Here is a 16654-nt window from a genome sequence, read left to right on the forward strand (position 1 = left end):
CAGGAATATGAGGGTACAGTTCACAGAGGCTCTCCATAATTGGACAACAGAAGACTGGAAAAATGTTGTCTGATTTGATAAGTCTCAACTGCAACTGAAGCATGGATTTACCCTGCCTGAACCATTGTGTACATCAGTGGTTGAGGAAATGGTGTGGAGAATATTTTCTTGGAATGTTTTGAGCCCCTTAGTACCAAATGAGTATTGTTTTAATGCCACAGTCTATCCAATTATTGTTGCTGACTATTCATTCTTTTATTTCCACAGTGTACCCATCTGTTGATGGCTTCCAGCAGATAATACATAATGTCACAAAGCACAAATGATCTCCAACTGGGTCTTAAACATGACTTTGAATTCACTGTACTTAAATGGCCTCTACATTCACCAAATCACAATCCAAACATCAACTTGGAGGAACAGGATACATTCTAAAATACATTCTAGTATTTTATTTACCAATTATTTAGGACTAATTAGTAGGTGTGTCTCTGTGTTGCACCTGTATATCCCAAAAAGTTGATTCTGTTCATCTGGACGTAGCGTTTTCAGTGGGAGAAACGTGACTTCTTCAGTGCCAGCTGACTGCAGGTTTCCACAACCTTATAAACAGTACATTTGCACAATGACTGAAACTAGAACACTGAATGAACAATGGGCTGTGAGGTCAGTTCCTTGATCATTAATATGCAAATTGAGACCACTGAGTTTTCACTGGCCTGTAGGTGTTGTCACTTGGATGAGTGACAAAATGTTTCTCCCACATCCAGATGAATAGAATCAACCTTTCAGGATTTACTTACCTGGATGAGAGAGCATGCACAAGACATTGCACCTGTATAGTTTATGTATGCAACTAGTTAATCAAGTGTACTGATAACTTAGCATTAAATGCTCTTGTCATAACATGCTGACTTTTGGCTACAGAAAGCCAAATCTTTGCAGCCAAAGCAAGACTCTCGTTTCTGGACAGGTGAACAATGTATAAATAGATTAGATAGTTAGTGCACAATTGACTAAGAAAAAACAAAACAAATAAAAAAATAGTAATTTGGCGTCAAATGTGTTATTCTGGATTTATGAATGTGAGATTTCGGGAGGCAGAAAGTTTAGTATTAAATATAAGACACTGTCTTCATTAGGTTCTGTTAGTTTATAAAATATAAATAAGGACGAACATTAGACATTTTTGGGACACAGCTTGTATGTACATTAAACTCCCCTCCTGCGCCGCATTTTCCATCTCTCCGTCCATCTGCGTGTCAGCCTGCGCCGCAACCGAGCCCTATTTTATACGGCTATTTTTATTATTGTTGTCATTGGTAAACGCCATGCTTCTGTCTATAAAACCTGCTTTCCCATTGGTTGAAAAGATTGTCTGTCACAGTACTTCCGTCCGTTTGGCCGTTTTTGATTGGTCGGTACGCCTTTTTTTTTCTCTTCATCACGGCGGTGGGTCGGAGCCGCTGTGTCCCCGGGCTGGCACGTTCCTAGCTAAATTCTCCACAGTATAAAATTGGGTTCCCCTCTATTTCACAACCCGTCCCCCTAAAAAAAAATATTTGGTTCCCTGCAACTGTTTATATATTTGCGCTTAAGACAGATTTCTAAATCCCCTTCAGATATCTTAGAAGATGGCGGTGGTAAGCGGGATGTCAGGGTTGGCGGTAGCCCGGCTGGAGGGCCGAGAATTCGAGTATCTCATGAAGAAAAAGTCCGTGACCATCGGCCGGAACTCTTCGCAGGGCTCCGTGGACGTCAGCATGGGACACTCCAGCTTCATCTCCCGCCGGCACCTAGAAATATTTACCGCAGGAGAAGATGGCACCGGCACGGGGGAATTCTACCTCCGATGCCTTGGAAAAAACGGGGTGTTTGTTGATGGGGTGTTCCAGAGAAGAGGGGCTCCACCTTTACAGCTTCCGCGAATGTAAGATTGATATTCCCAGTTTGCTTAAAGTGCGGGGAAAATCGAGTTATTTCTGGAACCGTGTGTTGTTGTTTTGTTGTCCCGCTGCGGTGTTGCACGTGCTGTGACAAGCAACACTAAGCTGGTACGTGCAGCTCGTGTGTGTGTGTGTGTGTGTGTGTGTGTGACCAAAGGAAAAAATGGTCAACCGACACGCAGATATGCACGATAATGGCAGAGGTAACTACTGGAAGCGCACTGAACCCGACTCATAACCGCTGATTATTTATTGCTGGTTTATTCGGCTTGTGTTTAGCGAGCTGCTTACGTCAGTGAGACGTCAGATAGTCATAATTCAGCTAAGAATCGGTGCGTCATGTGGATGCTAGTATTCTACTTCATTGTTGCATTTGTTTATATGTATCACGTGTTTTGGATATGCCTAATTACAGAGAGGCTTGGCACAACCTAAAATTTGATAACGTTCATAGTGCTGGCTTGTACTAATAGCTATGTGTATGAAACATCAAAATGGCCGAATTATAGTAGAATTACGTTGGAATTTCACAAAGCGAAAAAATTCTTGTTTGGGGCTATAACCCTCAACAGCTGTCTCTCCCGACATGTCAGGAACACAGGCTAACTATTAAACTTGCGTGGGTGGTGTTTCTGACATAATACAGAACAGGCTACAGTATTTTCCCTCACAATAAAAGGCTGGTAAAGAGTTATTATACACTAGTTTTACTCATGATGCAGTGTTCCAGCGCCAGGTGCATAGTTAAAGTTGGCACCGAAGTTAAGTACTTGCTTGACTTCATGTTCCCAACCTTTGCTCTGTCATTATTTGTCTCAGTGCTGCTCATGTGCTTACATTAAAAAAAAAAACTATAGGTATGAATGTAACCATGCACTGGAAGCTATTCATGTTAGACATGAGCTGTTACATAATGGAGGATGTCCCTATTTAAACAGTGTGAAACTGAATCACAGTAGGCCTGCTTGTCACCAGCTAGTCTGAACAGTAACATTGTAATAAGCACTTGATTGACTGGCAGAATTATTTCACACATTTAAATAGTATAATAGTTTTTTGGTTCTTTTCTCTTTCTCTTAGGTGTTGTTTCCGCTTTCCCAGCACAAGTATAAAAATAACGTTCACAGCCCTGTCCAATGACAAGAAAGAGCCAAGGAACGTGCCAGAATCACCGATCAAGCCTGTCCAGCCCCAGATTTCCCCCCTGACCATCAACATTCCTGACAACATTGCACACCTCATGAGCCCGCTGCCTTCACCTACTGGAACCATCAGGTAGGACTGCTTAGTTGTATGTAAGCAGATTAGAAAACTGTGGCTTTTTTCCCCATCTCAAATCAAGACACATTTTAAATATCTTTCACAGTGCAGCAAATTCTTGCCCATCAAGTCCACGTGGGGCAGGACTGTCCAGCTACAGGACATCTCGCATTCTGACCTCCGATCTTATAGGAGACAGCTCCCAATCAGAAAACGACAAGGAGGCCTCAGGTGAAGACAGTCCAAAGGTGAGAGGAAATGCATAATGTGAACAGGGCAAGAAGGGGTGAGTGCTTACAGTTAGTCTATCTGCTTGATTTCGAAATGGATTCAGACTAAATGTCTGAGAAGAACTGTGCGTGATGAAGGCAGCAGACTTCAGAGAAGTCTCAGTGGATTTGAGGACTTTGAATATCACTGTTACTCATTGAAGTCTAAAAATTGCCCAATGCAGCATAGACTTTAGAGTACAAATCCTCTGTGTCAGTGTGCATATATGTGCTTTTGACACACATTTCCTGTGTAATAAACTTCACTTTATATCTCCTGCAGGATGACTCCAAACCTCCATATTCATATGCACAGCTAATAGTTCAAGCTATCACCATGGCTCCGGACAAACAGCTAACACTGAATGGAATATACACCCACATCACCAAGAACTACCCCTACTACAGAACAGCAGACAAAGGCTGGCAGGTCAGTTTGGTTATAATACTGATAATACTAGTACTAGTAATGGTATGCTTGGGATTGAATAGTAATACAAACTTGAATTGGTAACATTTTTTTTTAATCTAATTATTGGCTGAAGAGCTTCATAAACTTATTTATTCACCATTCCAGCCAAACCACTGTAGTTCAGAATAGTTGAAATACAAACGTATAAGTTAAAACAGAATACATTTATGTAATTGTGAGGTACAGATGGATAGTCTGTCTCCCACTGCATGACCCAGTGATGGAGGACCAGATGCAGTAGGGAAGCATCCCTGTTTGTCGTGGAGAGTGAGCCCCATTATTGAGCTTCCACATATCAGTCACTCAAGATTGCAGCCAATTATTTTCCTTTCTCAGCATTGGTAAGCTTGGGTAGTTTGTCTGACATTCAGTTAGGGTGTGCAAGTGCATGAGTGTTATACCAGATCTTATCTTCTGTTCACCAAGGGGCTACATGTTTTCACCAATGACTTTTGGCATTCTGAAAATTTGTTCATAACCTGTGCTAGCTTGAGTTATTAATAAAATTAAATTTAAATGTGAAATGATTAACCTGCATAGAATAAACAAAAAGCAGTTTTTGCTTAATCATCAAGCAAAACATTCTAAACAACAAAATAACTGTATTGTTACTATACTTGGGCATCATAAAGTGAAATTGGAGCTGAGCTTTCATTTCAGCAGACATTTATTATTAGATTATTCACTGTTCACAGCTTCACCATGATGTGAGGATGTTTTTCTTCTAAACCATTTGAGTTCTGGATGAATCTCAGGAGGTCACTGTTGGAAATTGTGTGTGATAAATTAGGGCATCTATTTTTCATTTGTTGAAATAAGAAAGAAATGGGGATGAAACACAGAGGGGAAACACACTTTCACACTTTGTCTTACTGTGTTCTCGTTTAATTCGGAGGGTCTGCCATAAAGTCCACTTTTACCATGTGCTTTAGCTGTGGAGTACTTGACCCTATAGTCTGAAGCGAGTTCAACATACCTAGGGTATCGTTCCTATCTGGAACCTACCCTTATCACCTGTGTAATCACATGAAAGATGGTCTTGGCAGCATCTAACCAATCTAAAGGGGGCATTTCACAGATCATATGACTTTCTTCCACAGATAATAGTCCCTATGAGTACTAGGGGTGGGGGAAAAAATCGATACTGTGTAGTATCGTGATATTTTGTTTGCTAATAATGTATCGATACAGGGACAGCAGAAATCGATATTTTGTTACAAAAAAGGTTTTTGTGCTCTGACTTCAGAGCACGTTGATCCTTTTTCTGAGCAAGAATCCTGACATTCCTTCACTGTCCAAATGTGTTTAACTTTTTTTTGGCAGCAATAAACATGACAGTTTACTTATTTTAATTTAAGACATGTTTTATTTTAATTAAGTTTAAAACTTTTTTATTTAATGTAAAATTATATTTTGTTTTAATTTACTTTCAAATTCCTCAGTTGCTGAAGGGGCTGCATAGTTTTCATAAATTGCATAGTTCAGAATAGCTATAATTGTACCAGATGGTTGCATTCAGTTAAGTTGGACTAGACTGTAATGCAAAACGTTCAGTTTGTCAACAATAAAATTGACTGAAATGAGAGAAAGACTGAGTGCGAGACTTTGATATTAGATAAAATGAATATTGATCAAGTTTACCTTCATGTACAGAATCTGAATATCGCAAAATATTTTAAAAAATTGCATAATATCGTATCGTGGGATGTATGGTGATTCCCACCTCTAATGAGTACCACCTACTTCAGAGAGATTGTCAAATGGTGATTAAAAATCCATAACGAACATAGAAAATACACCGGTATAAAGGACACATGATTAATAATGGCAGAAAATCTGGCGATTTAGTGCACAGAGCAGGAAAATAAACATTTTAATTCCAGTTAATTATTTTATTGCTGTTTGTGCTCTGTGTTGCTGTTTCTTAATAATGTGACACCTGCACATTAGAGCTCTGAACTGTTAAACTGGATCCATTTAAACAGTAAAGCTTACGGTCCCAAGTCTAATAAAATAAATTTCACTTCAAACAGGTATTCTTAGTGTGCGTTCTGTCTTCTAGTACCTGCAGTTTCAGTAGTGTTAGAGAGACTTAGGAGTGGATTAGAATAAAGTATAATAACATGTATACATTTTCTAAATCGTGAAATTAATACCCACATATCCATGACTATCTGATGCATAGCTGCCGCTTCATTCAGTGGTTTCACTAAGATCTAGCTTAACAAGCTGCATATACACAATATAGACATCTGAACTTCATTATTTTATTGTATTTGTATTATTCTACCCCCATAAGGTTTGTAAATGGAAATGGCCATAGTTTTAATGTAATTATCTAGCAGGATCTGTTATTCTTATTTCGAGGTCCACAAAACATCTTATCTGGCTTCATCTTACTCTCTAGTATCTCCTCTGTCAAACCAACCCTCCGTCACTACATCCACGAATCTTCTCTGTGGTCTTCCTCTTTTCCTTCTGCCTGGCAGTTCCATTTTCAACATCCTTTGTCCAGTATATTCACTATCCCTCCTCTGCACATGCTAAATACAGCTCAGCCTTGTCTCCAGTTGTTTCCTCCAAACCACTCAACCTGAGCTGTCTGCCTGAAGTATTCATTTCTAATCTTGTCCATTCTGGTCATTCCCAGTGAAAATCTTAATATCTGCAGCTCTGCCACCTCCAACAATTCCTTGGTCTTTTTGTTAGTGTCTTCATCTGAAACCATACATCATAGTGGTTTTCACTTCCCTTTCACTTTTGCTGCTATCCTTCATTCACAAATCATACCTGATATTCCTTTTCATCCACTCCAACATGCCTGCACTCTCCTTCACCTGTCTTCTGCATTGTCTGTTGCTTTGGATGGTTGATCAAAGGTATGAAACCCCTTTGTCTGCATTACCTCTGCTCTTTGCACGTTCACATTTCCACCTGTGTAGCTCATTCACATCCCTTCTAGTGACTTTTCACTACAGATAACAATGTCATCTGCAAACTATAGTCTCAATTGACTATAGTCAATTGAGACTCCTGCCTCCTCCTTATCTGTTTATCGATTCTCATCATCTGTCTATTACCATTGATAACAGGAAAGGGCTCAGAGCTAATCCCTGATGTTGTCCTCATACGTGTCTTGTACCACCCTGTATACTTTGCAGCCACCCCCAACTTCCTCATGTAGTACCACAGTTCCTCTCTTGAAACCCTATCATATGCTTTCTCTAGATCCACAAAGACACAATGTAACTTATTCTGGCGTTCTGTGTACTTCTCTATCAGCACTCTCAAAGCCAACCTTGCATCTGTAGTTTACTTTCTTAGCTTAAAGCTGTACTTCTGCTCACTCTTCGCACCTAGTTTCAGCATCTCTTTCCCATAGCTTTATGGTTCAGCTTTATCTCTCTGTAGTAGCACATCACAATCGGTACCAGTACACGTCTTCTCCATTGCTCGGGCAATCCTCTCTCTCCAGAATTGTGTTAAACGTCAGTCTGGTTGAAAAGTCAACTTCCCTCTCTCTTAGAGGGAAGTTGACTTGGCAGAGCTGCATACCTCCACAGGTATGCCATCTGGACCAACTGCTTTCCCACTCTTTGTCCTCTTTCTAACTGCCCTCACTTCCTCTTTACCGCTACACACTCTCTGATTCATTAACTTTGCTCGATCTGTCCTACTCTCTCTCATTTTCTACATTCATGAGCTCCACAAAGTACTCTTTACGTCTTCACTTGTTAATTACATTTACATCTCATTCCATTTGTATCCCTAATCATCCCAGTCTGCTGCACATCCTTTCCAGCTGTATCTCTCTGCCTAGCCAGTACTAGTCCTTTTGTCCTTCCTTAGTCCCCAGACTCACATACAAATAACAGAAGGCCTTTTGCTTTCTCTTTGCCGTACACCTAGCCTCACAGTACACCTGTCTACTTTCTTCATCTAGTAGTTCTGTTTGATTCAGTTTCAAATATTTCTTGTTTTAGGGCCTCAGTTAATTATTTGAAATGCTGTTTTAGATCACTTTCAAATCCCAACTTTTTCTCACTGGCTCCCCCTCACAAAAGGAAAGTTTGAACAGCATTTGGGTATGGCTCTTAATGGAATACTCTCGCTTTAACATTACAATCACAAATAGAAAACAGCTCCCTGTAACAGAGTGACTTTACTAAATGACTTCACTGCAAAGTAAAGGGGAAAAAATTATATATTCTCAGCAATGTGTACATTTTAAAAAGTGAAATATATCCCTTTTTAAAATGTACACATTGCTGAGAATCCCAGCAAACCTTGTATAACTGTTGGGGAGTGGAAGCAGTGTTCAATACAACCAATGACCTGATGCCCCAGGCAAAGTTAGATGGCCAGCTGTTAGCTCATTCAGGCTAGTGACGGTGTTTCCACTAATCACAGTTAGTAAGTGAACCTGTAAACTGGGTGAAGCAAACCCTGACTAATAAACGGTTTCTGTTTTGTTTTTGGTGTGTTGTTGGGGGGTGCTGAAATAAAGAGATGTTGCCGACTAATGTTGCGGGATGAGGATTTGTAAAATGTGCTTATGAGCATGTGTGTTATAAGATTTAGCCCAGATTTAACATTGGTTTCCCTGACAACAAGGTTGAGAACATCAGTGAAGTTCATGCTATCAGCAGTATAGTCAGTAGCGGTTTTTGATACGGGCGACACGGACGGTTGCCCGGGGCGGCATCGTGGTGGGGGGCGGCATCACGGGCATCGGCAAAAAAAAAAAAATACTCGTACTCATGCTGCCCCGACATCAGCCAGCGCATATTGGGAATGGTACAGTCACCGATCGGTTTTCTATCGCCCATTTGCTGGGAGTAAGGGCATCCTTCGTTTGCGAGGTGCGCCTGCTGCTTGCGGCACAGGGAGGAGAGGGCGTGGCGGCGGGGGATTCTCTGGCTGGCTGGAGCAGCATCTAATAACCAACTGGCAAAATAAAAACAAAACAACAAACACGAAAACACCAGACATTATGATACAGACTTATAATTTGCACCGATGTTTTTCCGAAATTCTATTCTCGAAAAGTGAGCGCGAGAGCCCTCGGTGTGCCTGCTCGCTGCTGAAGTCAAAGTAAACTTTATTGTCATCTCTGCTAAAGTCCAGTATATAGAGAGACCAGACGACGAGGCTCCAGTTACAGCAGTGCAAGTAAACAAACAATATATATAAGAACAGTAAGAAAATAAATATACGCTTTAGGACTCGGGTAAAGGGATCAATAACAATTTAAAATTTATAATTTACAGTTTGATGATTTAAAGTCTCACACACAACCCGTCGAAAGGGGAGGGGGCCGGCTGCTTCCAAATAGAGCACATTTCATTCATAATGATGTAAATTATGTATTCATGATTTGAATCCTGGGTTGTGTGAAATCCCAGAAATACACCTTAGACAAAGTGAATCTGTGAACTAAGGTGTAGGTCTGTTAGGTTATGTTGTGGTGATCCTCGGGTTGAGGGATGGCTGTTTATACTGGAGTGCAAAATTAAAACCAATGGAAGATGGACAAGAAAAGTTCAAAGCCATCAGGTGCTCAGTTTAGAAAAAAGAGAAGAGGAGAAACAAGCAAAAGATGCAGGTAAGCAGATGTGTGATTGGATAATGGCAGGTCATCCTGAAACAATCAGAATCAGAATACTTTATTAATCCCTAAGGAAATTATGTGGGTTACAGTTGCTCCAAAAAGAAATGGTAAAAATAGTAACAGTAACAGACTAAACTCCAAACATTATGTTACAGATTTTAATATTAATTAGTCATTGTCAATTGTTGATTTGTCCTGTTCTCATTGTATGACGAATTATGATGGCTGTTTGGTAGCCGTTTGCATACAGTGCATACTCTCTCTCTCCGTGTGTGTGTGTGTGTGTGTGTGTGTGTGTGTCTCTTTGGTGAATTTCAACAACAGTTTGATGTTAATGTACAATCCTTAATATGTTTTATGTGGGGGGGGGCGCAAGACGGAGTGTTCGCCCGGGGACCAAAACAGGCTACGACCGCCACTGAGTATAGTTCATGGTTGAGCTCAGCCTTTCCTCTCTAAAACACATGTGACAAAGGGCAAAGAGGCTGTACTATAACGTCACGTAATAGAAAATCAAGGCGATGTGAAAATAGTTCACATCAGATTTCTGTTAAACTAAACAAGCAATCTATGTTGCAAGCTAACAACAGCTGTCCTCAATCTCCTGCACTGGTGAGACCAGCAACATGCAGGGGTCCATTTAAAAGGGAGGCAACGGGTGTCCTTCACTTAATTTAAATGTATTTTCACTGATGTTCAGTTCAATACAACACAGTACTCTTATACAAACGGTTACAAACGCGTGTCTTTTTATGTTGACGTGTCTTCCGCTGTTACCTGTCGTCTGCAGCATACTAGTGTGTTTTAATTAGCATTGAGAGCCAGATGCTGCAGCTTTTCTGCTCAAACTTTACAAGACAATGAACTAGGAGGAACAATGAAGCGCTCATACAGAGTATGGCTATGTCCTCAGTGTTAATGAACACGAGAGGCAGGTTTTGGGGTTTTTTGTATTGTGTTGTCTAAAGCTGAAAGTACACCTCTGATTTCTATTGTATGAAGATGCCCCAGTTGATTTAATACATGGTTTTATTCAATCTAATTTATGCTCTGAACTTTGACTGAGTGACTTTTTTTTTTCATTGACAGGATGCAGGATTTAACAGTAAAATGCTGATATTTACACACATGGGTGAGGTTTGACAAATGTGCCTCAAAGTGACTAAAAACTGTGTTACTGTCGCAATAAAATGGAAAATCTAATTGCAGTTTACACCAAGCTAAAACCATCCTGTACAACAACATGGGCGTGTTATGCATTATCAAACATGGATACCCCAACAAAATCTTCAGTTTAATTAAAGTTCTTAATTTTATTTAATTTTGATTCTGTAGAATTCGATTCGCCACAACCTGTCTCTGAACCGGTATTTCATCAAAGTGGCTCGGTCTCAGGAAGAGCCAGGTAAAGGCTCATTCTGGAGGATCGACCCCGCCTCTGAAGGCAAGCTGATAGAACAAGCCTTCAGGAAGCGCAGGCCCAGGGGTGTGCCCTGCTTCAGGACCCCTGTGGGGCCATTGTCCTCCAGGTAAAGCATCTTGATGCTACGCATACATGACTGTAAAAAGTTTCCTGTACAGTTATATAGTGTGTTTTTTATGGCTGGGATGAAAACTGTACTTTACTTTTACTTTTCCAGGAGTGCTCCAGCTTCTCCAAGCCACACTGGGGCACTGTCAGCCCACTCTAGTGGGGTCCAGACCCCAGACAGCCTGTCCAGAGAGGGCTCCCCAGTCCCCATGGAGCCAGAGCCAACTCCACCACCAGCCCCAACCCAAGCCACAACAATCCAGCCCAAACTCGCCGTCATCCAAGAGGCCCGCTTTGCACAGAACTCCCCAGGTAAAACATTGGGTTTAGGTTTTTGTCCTTTTTATGAACCATATAACATCTAGTGTGTGCAGAGGGATCACATGTGGGCCTTAACAGATGCATTCACATTTTTCAGTTTTTTGTGACAAAAAAGATAGCAGTACCACCACTACCCCATATTAAACCCTTTTCTGTGACAGTGTACAGTGTTTGTGTGCTCCTGCACATCTTTATCTGAGTGAATGACATCTGCTTTAACCTTTATCACACCGTTTGACAGGCTCCCCTCTCAGCAATCAGCCAGTATTGATCGCTGTGCAGCGCCAGATGCCTCAAACGACCATGAAGCCTGTGACCTATGCCATGGCCACACCAGCCATTGTTACGACTACAGTTAGCTCTGCCCCTGTCATGCAGACTGTGCATGTTGTTCACCAGATCCCAGCTGTCACCATGGCAACTGTTGGTGGACAGCCTGCTTCTGCAGTGAGCAGCGAACCTCAGGAGAATGGAAGCGGAGAGCACAAGGAGATCAAAGGTGGTGCTCTTTTTGTTGTTGTTTTGGTTTGTTTTTGATTCTATGAGCATGTGTAATTTTTGATATTTTTGTGTGCAGTAAAAGTGGAGCCGGTCCCATCCATTACAGCCTCCTCCATAGGTGGAGTCAGTCGTATCATCCAGAGCTCTCAAGCTGCTCCTCTGACTACGGTTACCATCGTGCAACAAGCTCCGCTCGGTCAGCACCAACTCCCAATAAAGGCCATTACACAGAATGGGACCCATCTGGTCCCCATTAGTACTGCCGCTAGCGCAGGTGAGTCGGACACACACACAGTCAAACCAGCACTTCATTAATAAAGGCCAGTATTGAAATACTGGGCGCTAATAAATGCTGTAGGTTTTAAAAAACCTACAGGTTTTAAAAAACCTACAGCATGGTGGAAGTGAAGGTTTGAACTAGAAACCAGGTGAAAATAGGAATAAAGGCCTGCCTCTACCATTAGTCCTAAGTATCTGAGTGCTTCTTCCACCATTCCTTGTCATGTCACCTGATGCTTCATATCTGAGACTGACTGGTAACTTATTCTTAACAAATAACCTGGTTGAGAGCAGGCTATGTGCAGAGCTTTGGTTTAAACAAATTCTTTTATGGTCAACATGTGTCTGTGTTGGACAAATACATTTTATATGTGCAAGTTGTTAAGCTGTACCTCAAGCACAACTGTGCATTCACTGGAATTCATGTAATCAGTTTGTGATGATGAAAAGGTGTATATGTTGTTTATACTTGATGGTAATCTACCAGTAAGTCTCATTTTAAATTGCTGGAATTGCAGGTAGTAGAATACAGATTAGAAAATTGCTTAGTTGTATTTGGAGGCAATTTGTTACCAAGGATAGCTATTCAATCAATTCAATTGATTTCTCTTTGATCTGCCACCAAACAAAAGCAGTTTTCCACACCTCTCCTTTATTAGGCTTTAGGAGAATAACCTTCATAACATTCACCTTCAGTTATTTTAAAAAGCTCTGTGCACTAAATCCACTATTTCTTTCCAGGTAGTTTATAGGTTGTTGATGATGTTTATCATCGTTTTATTATGCTGATCTGATACTGTCTGATTGGAATAAGACGCACTCACCTGGATCATTTGTTCGGAGAAGAATAATCACATGACAGTAATGCCTCTTTTTATGAGGGTGCATAGAGCCCAAAGCAAAAAGCCCAGCTTAACAGAGAAAGTTAATCACCATCATTAACACCTACCTAACAACTACTTCTGTAGTATGCCACTGAGATTTCAATCATCTCAGCCTGTACTGGAGAAACATGCATAGTAGAAACGATTGCAGCAATCCTCCCTGTAAAGTAAATGATCAGATTGATTTTTGGTCTATATTGATACCAATGGTATACAAAGATCTCTGCTAATTATGGTGCTTGTAAGTAGAATTGGACCAAAAATTATTATATGAACATGCTGACTCAAAAACAACACAGATTCACACTTGTTCCATTTGAAGTAAATGATCTGAAGGCATGTTTGAGCACCTTGCTGTATATATTGCAATCGTAGTGATGTAAACCTTATGTAGCCAGAAGATGGAGATGCTATGTTGAGGTGCATCTCAAACATTGCCATATAACCTAGCTTCGATGATCTACAGTCTCTCTTACCTTGTGACTAATGTGAGTCCACTTCAGTTTGACATGTTTTACAACCAACGTTACCCAGCAGGGTCATTTCCGTACTTCAAGTTACTTACAGGGGATCTGGATCTTTTGTGGCCATGTACTGCATGCCCAGCATAGACTAGATAAAAATTATTAGTAGTTGGTAGTTAGTCTAGCTAGTAAGCTGCATAACTGCTTTTCCCACCTTCTGGGCTTGTCAGAAGGTGGGTCCTTAATACTGTACCTCCAGTTGCTGTTGTACATGCCTGGCTTTTGCAATTGTCTGTGTGCTCTAGTGCACCTCAAAGACACGCATTTTGGGTTAATTGGTAACTCTTAATTAGCTACTGGGTTTTTGCAGGGATGGCATCATGATAGATTTGTCAACATGCTTCCTTGTACCCTGCCTGTCACCTCTCACTAGTTATTATGAAACTGTAACAATACTTTTCAACGATATCACGGGAAGATTTTGAGACCATCCTGCATATAACAGTGAAAAAGTTAACTTTTTTTAATTTTTCAACTAATTTTACCAATTGTAAGTTTTAGTGAGTATTTAAGATTATTTGTTCATTTTACAAATGATTTAGATAACTGCATTACAGATCGCGAGGTAAAATATAGTTTAGAACCTATTAATAAAGAGACTACAACGAACAAGAGCTACCATCCAAAAATCCATATTGAACCTTATTCATCTTCTCTTCTTTCCCACCAGCTGTTGCAAACCCTCTGCATCTCCTGGCAACTCACGCTTCAGCCTCAGCTTCCCTCCCCACTAAAAGGCAGAACGGAGAACTGCAAGACCAGCCTGAGACAAAGAGGGTGAAAATGGAGGAAGAAGGGGAGAACGAAGCAGCGGCTGCCAACCGCAACAACGGCACCACGGACAGAGCGGGAGAAGGAGGGGTCAGTGAGCAGGTCGGCGACAAGTAGCCCGCCCGCTCCCAACGGCTCCCATCTGCATCCTGACCCCTGCTCTCCTGTACGCATTGAGCCACACATCTGACCTGGTGTCATTATCTTACTCCAAGGTGCCAAAAAGCGAAGGACTACAGAATGTGCAAACTCTTCTCGACCTCTCCTCCATGTATTTCCGACCACGAAACGTGATGCAAAAACTAAAAGACCAAACCTAAAAATGGAATTGAGAGAGTTACTGACGACTGTAAATGCCCAATGTTTGAGACCCAGATGGCGAGAGGAAGCACAGAAAGGAAAAAAGATTTGAAAATCCACATTAAAGGAAAAAAAAAAGAGGCTTTTTTTTTCTTTTTTCTTTTTTTTTTCTTTTAGCAACAATGAGTCCCAAAACTCACCCAAAGAAGACAAGGAGTCTTATCCTGGTAGCATTACAGACAAGCGCTTAACTGTGTGTCAGATAGAAACAGCAAACAAGTGATCTCACCAGTAGTGTATTCCACAAGGGGAAGTGTGTGTATGTACGTGTGGACATTCCCATCTTCGGCAGCTAGCCTCCATGTCGACCTAGCTAACCCAGTTGTGAGTAGATATGCAGTATTCTGTTGTACAAGTGTATCTTTGGATATTTTGAGTCTTTCTCCATTTCCCGAGGCACAGATACTATCTAGTAATAAGATAACTAAAGCTATAAGTGGCATCATTACAACATTATTTTTCTTTTTGTTTGTTTTTTTTTTAATAATTTATTTTTTTTAATATTGCTGTTTTTGTATGTGGACTCTGTTCGGTGAAATGAATGTAGTCTCCAATTTTTTTTCCTTTTATTGAAAACACTATGGAGTTAATGCCCGTTTTCTGCTCATTCATGCAAATTAAATTCCTTTTATCACTGTACATCTACAGAATTTTCATATTTTACAAATATCCTAAGAGTTAAAATATATTCCCATGTGTATTTGACCGTATGCTTCATTGAGCTTGCATGTTATGGTTCTAGAAACAATGTACCTGAGCAGATTATCCGACTATGGAACTGAAGAAAATTTTGACTGGATCTACGCTGATTCTGACCAGTGCTGCACTTAACCTCTAGTTCTTTCTTCTTCTTTTTTTTAAATTGCATTTTTTAATTTGTATATTTCTAGTTTTCCTTTGTTTTGTTTTCCTGTCATTATTGGCTGTTTTTTGTTACCTTTGTGTTGAAGTTGGCAGTCTGTTGGCTGGATTCTTTTACTCCTTTCAGGCTACTAAAAAAAGTCTATTCAGATTGTATTCTATGTTACACAAAGAAAAGCAAGTGATAGGTGTTTGTTCTGCTTCAGTGGAAAAATGCTTTTTTTTATAAATTTATTTAAAACACAATCTCCTAGTTTGTATTTCTTTGAGTAAACGCCTTTTCTGCTGGGCAAATGATGCAAACTCACCGTCTCATTTTTTTTTTACATTTTTGATGGAACGATGGGGACATCTGGGGTGGAGGTGAGGCATGTTAAGTTTTGTTAAAGGCTTCAGAAAGCATTCCTCACATTAAATTGTCCAAGGAAGGCAGTGGAAATGTCCTTTTACAGTTTTCCTAAAGGAACAAACACACTGGCTCACACAATTCCAGTCTGAATGTGACATTTATGTTTATGAAAAGGTGTACAGGTATACTGGATCACCTGTAGAAACCCTTACATTTACAGTTGGTTGAACTGTAAAGATATTTTAAGAAAATTCCAATCAGTCAACCGTAGCATTAAAATTTAGGACATTCTCTTAATTATGAATTGGATGCATTGAAATGTGATTAAAAGGAAGTTTAACAAAGTCACAGGTACAGTTGTTTCTGGTGTATTGATCAAGCGTAGGAGGGCTTGTTTTGGTAGTGCTTAGAGCTTTACACAGCAAGTGCAGTTCATGCATGTTTGACTGAATATGAAGGATGGACATGCCGGTTCTGATGTAATGCATTGGTATTTACTTTGAAGACTACAGTTTAATATTTTAGCCAGATCTATATTTTCTGGAGCCAAAAGTGACCATATATGGCTAAGAAAGTGGGGGCATTCACTGCAGTTGAGCCAGGACCATAGCAGTGGTTGCTACTATGATAGCTCTCAGTGAAAAGCAGTGAACTCAACTGAACGGCAAAAATATTTATTTGGAACTATTGTTTTTGTTTTGACAAATGCATTATC

General features: G+C 40.4%; 1 protein-coding gene across 1 annotated transcript; it reads left to right on the top strand.

Moving 5' to 3' along the window:
* The first annotated feature begins 1327 nt into the window (after positions 1-1327).
* Positions 1328-15893, top strand: foxk2a (forkhead box K2a). The gene is made up of 9 exons (XM_084938428.1): positions 1328-1930; positions 3027-3221; positions 3313-3454; positions 3759-3905; positions 10894-11087; positions 11199-11401; positions 11652-11909; positions 11988-12185; positions 14269-15893. The coding sequence occupies exons 1-9, from the start codon at positions 1635-1637 to the stop codon at positions 14484-14486; spliced, it is 1851 nt and encodes a 616-aa protein (XP_084794554.1). The 5' UTR covers positions 1328-1634; the 3' UTR covers positions 14487-15893.
* The last annotated feature ends 761 nt before the right edge of the window (positions 15894-16654 follow it).

Source organism: Perissodus microlepis, chromosome 8 (genome assembly GCF_051167445.1).
Source record: "Perissodus microlepis isolate ML-2025 ecotype Zambia chromosome 8, ASM5116744v1, whole genome shotgun sequence".
NCBI lineage: Eukaryota > Metazoa > Chordata > Actinopteri > Cichliformes > Cichlidae > Perissodus > Perissodus microlepis.